General features: G+C 41.1%; 1 protein-coding gene across 2 annotated transcripts; it reads left to right on the plus strand.

The window, feature by feature from the left end:
* Nucleotides 1–860: 860 nt before the first annotated feature.
* On the plus strand, nucleotides 861–5,771 carry LOC141945950 (interferon-induced protein with tetratricopeptide repeats 5-like). Of its 2 annotated transcripts, XM_074874897.1 has the most exons (3): nucleotides 861–879; nucleotides 977–1,086; nucleotides 3,725–5,771. In XM_074874897.1, exons 2-3 carry the CDS (start codon nucleotides 1,058–1,060, stop codon nucleotides 5,157–5,159), a joined length of 1,464 nt encoding a protein of 487 aa, XP_074730998.1. In that variant the 5' UTR covers nucleotides 861–879; nucleotides 977–1,057; the 3' UTR covers nucleotides 5,160–5,771. The 2 variants fall into 2 exon arrangements, with proteins under 2 accessions (XP_074730998.1, XP_074730999.1); XM_074874898.1 differs by lacking the exon at nucleotides 861–879 and having other exon boundaries at nucleotides 958–1,086.
* The last annotated feature ends 229 nt before the right edge of the window (nucleotides 5,772–6,000 follow it).

A 6,000-nucleotide genomic window follows, 5' to 3' on the forward strand; every position in this document is an offset into this window, starting at 1 on the left:
ATCGCATAACTATTCTCTCACTTTCACTGACTGTATTTTACGCACTTTCCTGCACATATTTTACTCAAGAGACATTTGTGTCAAACCAAAGCATATAGATGCAACTACATTTGTAAGAATATAGATACTAGGGCAAATTTTTGCATTCCAGAAGGAAAATTCCTGCATTTGCCTGTATGTACCAAGCAACATACCCAAGAAAACAAACACCCCTGACAGAAGCAGAGACAGGAAACCCATAGATACTTAGTAGCATAGTAAATCATTAGTATTAGCAGTTGATTCTGGCCTCGCAGAAACCTTTTAAATACATTTTTCTGCAACTTTTATTTTCCATAAAACAAAGTAATCTGTGGAGATACCCTAATCCTTTTTCCTTCCCAATTCACTGCCTCTTTTCACCCCTTATCAAATACCTGATTGCTAGAACGTGGAATGCTACTCAGAGTAGTAGCTGTACTAACCTTTATCCTGAGCTCTGGAAAGTCAGCTCCAACAAAATTAACCCCCATCACACATACACACACACACAAATACTTAAATGAGACACAAGAGGGGTGTGTGTTGCTAAGGCTCTCCAACTTCTTGTAGAAACCAGTTGTTCTCATATGTAAGACTGTTTGTTTTGTTTTTAAAATAAGGGGAAAGGAGAGAAAGGAGGGCCTTGTCCTGAAGAGTTACTGCCTGCTGGGACTTCTCTCCACGCGAGCTTGAACTCCCCACACCGCCGGGAGCCTTCCCTGAAAGAGTGCTTCTCCTTATCGTAGATGCTTCTGGATTTGAACAAAGTAAACGCTGGGAACTATTAGGAGCTGCTGCCGCATTCTCCACAACACAACGTAACACATGGCACGCAGCCAGGCTGAAAAAGGCAGCTCAGTGAGTTTCTATTCCCCTACTGGCGGCTGTTCCAGCTTTTGCAGTTTGAGACGTAAATTGAAGTTTCACTTTCTGGTTCTTGGTCAATTACTCACAGATCACGTGAGGGCTGGAGCACATAAATGGCAAGTCAAAACAACAGTGAGCAGCACTCCTTTGGCTTTGAAGCTACCTTAAGATGAGTGAGCAGAAAAGGAAAAACATGAGGTAAGTGAGCAACCCAGTCTCTCAAAGATGCTTTTTTGCTATGCCACAGGGAAAATAACGCTTACTATTTGCATAAATGTAAGTAGTGAGGGGCTTTGGGGATCCAACGAGCAGAAAATATTTTACAGAGTATTTACTGGAAGAATCAAAATAATATAAGGTTTCTATTGACTATTGTAATGTTATTGCTTCTCCACCAAGGGCCAGTGCCTGAACAGAACTGACAGTCAGAAAAACTGTGTGCATGCAGTTCAGGGATGAAATCCAGGCTGCAGCTGTAGCTGGTGCCTCGCCAAATGGGTGACTGGCACTGATGCATTTGAGAACTTACTTTCTGATCTCTACCACTGTGATGACCAGCAAACAGCAGTGCACATTCTGGACTGCAGCTTGGAGCATAAGAGGGGTGTTACATTTTCTGAAGACTGTCACACATACACAGAAGCACACACACATGCACACACACACGCTCAACTAGGGCAAAGCCAAGATGTTTATGATAACTTTGGAAACTGAATTTACCAATTACATGTTGAACTAAGCTAAACTATTTAATCTGCATCACAAGTCTGTTTTTGTGACATTTATGCATATTCATTTTCCACAAATGCCTTCTAATGAATTACTCTCCACTGTAGTTTTCAACTACAGATGTTTTCAGGGTGCTCAGCTGAGGAAATAAAAACTGACACATTTCATCTTGAATTGAATGGGACTACTTAAATGCTTCAAGCTATTCCTGCAATATTTTGGTGATTTGAGAGCCAATATCTGTTCTTCTGTGGCATTCACCTGTAGCCAAAAGTTTCTAACAAGATAGCGATAATAGCAGGAACTTGCTCTCACTTCCTCTTCACCCCAAAGAATGGTAATTACCTAACATACAGCCTTCTAATTAGGAACTGTTGTTAATACCAATCAAAAACATCAGTTAGGCAGAGGAGATTATTTGAGAAAGACGAAGTCTGTAACACAAATTTATGCACTAATGGCATTTGTAAATACCTTTTTTGCCTGATCTTCCTCCAGTACCTCTGTCAGATGGTTTGGGTGGAAACTTGTATTCAGTGTCAGTCTCCCCAATGTCCTTCCCACTGTCCCAGAACCTGTAAGAATTGTTTCCCAATTTCTCTTTCATTTGCCTCCTTGTAATTTCCCAGTCTTTCCACTCACGCCTTTTTTTTTTTTTAACCCAAAAGACATCCCCTCTTGTACATGATTTTGCAGTTGAGCAGCAGCAGCACACATTATACCACGCAGGCTGTTAGACCCTCTAGGTTTTATAGGAGGGAGAGCAAAGAAGTCTTTTTAACAAAGAAGGATTTGACTGAGAATCCTTGGTTATAAAGCCGTGTATAATTTCTTCTTTAAGGGAGGACATAATGTGGACTAAAGCCCTAGTTTGTCCTCGATAGGTTGCCTGCACACACACACAGGGGCACAAGCAGGCAATGGCAGGAGGACAAACCCAAATAACACCCTGCCCTGGCTGGTCCCAGCCCTGTCCCAAGAGCCATCGGTCCATCCCCACGCACACAGAGGAGCACAGAGGCACAAGGGCGGGTGGGGGCTCCAGTGCCCCAGTCAGGGACACAAGCCCCGACCCTGCCCTCCCAGGGCTGCCCCAGGGAACCCTCAGCCCCACGCACTGGGGGGACTCCCAACACCAGGGGTCCACAGGAGTGCCTTACACTCTGAACTAGCTGGGGATATGGGACACATCATGGGATGCAGGGAAAAGCATTTGGGGATTGCGCAAGACTTGTTATGGGATGTTTGAGGAGGAGACCAAAGGCAGGGAAATGAGGGATCTGGGTGGTTTTGGAAGGAACAAATGCTGAAAAATAGAGAGGGATAAAGGGGTATTAAGGACCACTTGTATGTAAACAAGCTCTTGGTTGGTATGCTTGTGTGTATATATATCTGTCTGTATGGGCGAGGCACCTGAGAGAGGATCCCTGATCAGCTACTGGATCTCCAAAAGCAGCTTCTAGGGATCCAGAGGGTTAGTGAGTGAGTGTGGTCTGTACCACCAAGTGGAGTGGGGTTGCATTCTCAGGAGGCTGTACACCCAGGTGCCAGCAAATGGGGAGACTGGTGGGATCTGGGAGCCAGCTACTGGATACATCAGTATAAACATAACATAAAAATGTTGCTGTGATCTAACAGACAAGCATTTATGAATGCAGGAAATTCAAAATTAAAATTATAATCCAAACTGTAAAATATACAGACACGAGAAAGGCACTATATCACTTTCTCTGTATTTTGGGGGAAGTGTTTTATTTAATTACCTCTTTTGGGTGGGCTTCAGCAATTGTTCCCAGCATAGGAAATATGTTCCTGAGGCGTGCCAACTTTACCATAGAGACTACCATGTCCTCTTTGACATCCAGACCACCAGCTCTGTTGCTATGTAAGAGGTGACCTCATACACTGACAAGGAGAATTACTAAAATAACTATTCAGCTCTTTAGACCTATGGATTCCCACAGCTTTGGCTTGCTTGAAGTATTGTTGACTAGGGGGCACCAGCTGAGGTACTGCCAGCTTTTGAAGTACATCATGCCTGGTTTATAAAGAAGAGTCGCAAAAAGCAAATGGAGTATAAGTAAGTTTTTTCTTTGGTTTCTTCTAGTACCATTTCCAATAATTCCTTGGAGAGCTCCCTGCAGCAGCTAGAATGTCATTTTACGTGGAGTTTGTTGCAGGAGGATGTGGATCTCAATGACCTAGAGGAAACAATAAATGATCAGACAGAGTTTTTAATAAAATCCAACATCACAAATTATAATCTGCTATCCTATGTATGCCACCTAAAGAATTCAAATGAGGAAGCCCTGAGAAATCTCCAAAAAGCTGAAAAAGTAGTTCAAAAAAACCATCCAGATGAAATTGCCAGAAGTCTTGTTACCTGGGGGAACTATGCCTGGATCTATTACCACATGGAGAGATATGAAGAAGCTAAAACTTATGTAAGCAAAGTGGAAAACAGCTGCAAAAAGCTTTCAAGTACTGCTCGATGGAAGATTGAGCTTCCAGAGATCTATGCTGAGCAAGGATGGGCATTATTAAAGTTTGGGAGAAAATACTACGAGAGAGCAAAGAATTGCTTTGAAAATGCTCTGAAGAGTGAACCCAACAACCCAGAATTTAATACCGGCTATGCAATAACAATGTATCGTTTGGAAAGTTTTTTTTACCACCAAGGGGAAGTTTTAAACCTGTCCCTCAAGCCCCTGCAGCGCGCAGTGGAACTGAATCCAAAGGATACTTTCATTATGGCATTACTAGCATTAAAACTTCAGGACTTCAAGCAAGTTGATGAAGGGGAGAGATACATTGAAGAAGCAATGCAGAAAAACCCTGATATTCCTTATGTCCTGCGATATGCTTCTAAATTTTACAGAAGGAAAGGAGAACTAGACAAGGCACTGGAGATTTTGAAAAAGGCCCTAGCAGTGACACCAAAATCTGCCTTTCTGCATCACCAGCTAGGACTCTGCTACAGAGCAAAGCTTTTTCAATTGAAAAAGAGTACAAGATATCCACCTCGAGGGCAAGTGGAAGAACTCATCCGACTTTCCATTTTTCATTTTAAAACAGCAATAGACCAAAAGACAAAATTTTTTTCTGCCTATATTGACCTAGCAAACATGTATGCACAAGAAAAGAGGTATGAAGAAGCAGAAGAGACATTTCAGAAAGCATCTCAGATAAATATTCTATTCTGTGATGATAAACAGGAATTCTACTACAATTATGGCCGTTTTCAGCATTTTCACATGAAATCAGAATCTGAAGCCATGAGGTATTACATAGAAGGGCTGAAAATGGAAAAATGTTCTTATTTATTTGATAAGTGCAGAAGTGCTCTGAAGAAATTGGTGGAACAGAGAATTCAGGGAGGTTTAGGAGTTGCAGAAGATTTTGGTACACTTGGATTCATTCATAATCTAAGTGGTGAGAAACGTGAAGCAATTGAGTGCTATGAAAAAGCCATTGCATTGTATCCTGACAATGAAGAATATCTGAGTGCATTATGTGAGCTACGACTTTCCATCTCAAGCTAAAGCTCAAAAAATCCTTCAAAACAAAACAAAAAACAGAAGAACAAACCCAAGGACATTTCAACAGACTCTCAGAACATTTTTTTTTTTTTTTTTTAAGGTTGAAGTTATAACCAGATGAAACATCTGGTGGCACCACTTTCTGGCGATAATGTAAAAACTGCAGCTGATGGTTGTTCATTTGTTTGTTCATTCACCAACAGAGAGCATGCTTGGAAAGACTAAATAATAGCTAAGCTATCTTAGTCTTCAATACTAATGCTAGTATAAAGGTTGTGTTTAAGTCATGATCTGTAGAACACCACTTCTAAGCTGGAAATCAGATCTTTCCTTCTACTGAGAAAAAGATAAGAGAATCATATTGCAGTATTTCATCTATCCACTTGAAAGCATGCTTATACACAAATGGAATTTCTAATTCTCTTTCAAATATTTCAAAAGTGGGTTTTTTAGTGTTATTTAGAAGAAACTTTTCTTGAAGACTTGTTCAGTTTACTACCTTGTATGTTGTCTAACTATGAAAAATAACCACTGTTTGGCTCACTGGAAACTCACTGGAAAGCTTACAAAACGTGTATTATTGTTGTGAACTATTAAAGAGCATTGCATCCATCAGCTGTTGCTTCTGGTATCTCTCTGCCGACCATGTTAGTAGATGAAAGATAGGGAAAGGGCCACTCAAAAAAGTAACAGAGATAAAGTTTTGGCAGGATATGAAAGGGTCAGGAGATAGTCCCACTTATTTTCCCAAACTCTCAGCAAAGTTTGCTTCAGAGATGTTGCACTAAAGAATTAAACTGTGCACAAAATAACATCCGTCCAGTTTACTGAAAACCGCAGTCTC

This window comes from Strix uralensis, chromosome 7 (assembly GCF_047716275.1).
Source record: "Strix uralensis isolate ZFMK-TIS-50842 chromosome 7, bStrUra1, whole genome shotgun sequence".
Taxonomy (NCBI): domain Eukaryota; kingdom Metazoa; phylum Chordata; class Aves; order Strigiformes; family Strigidae; genus Strix; species Strix uralensis.

What these genes read in the sequence shown, in the direction of transcription:
- LOC141945950 (XM_074874897.1), top strand. Translation starts at nt 1,058, where the DNA reads ATGAGTGAGCAGAAAAGGAAAAACATGAG. An exon ending in CAGAAAAGGAAAAACATGAG is followed by an intron (nt 1,087 to 3,724) that starts GTAAGTGAGCAA and finishes GGTTTCTTCTAG; the next exon opens with TACCATTTCCAATAATTCCT.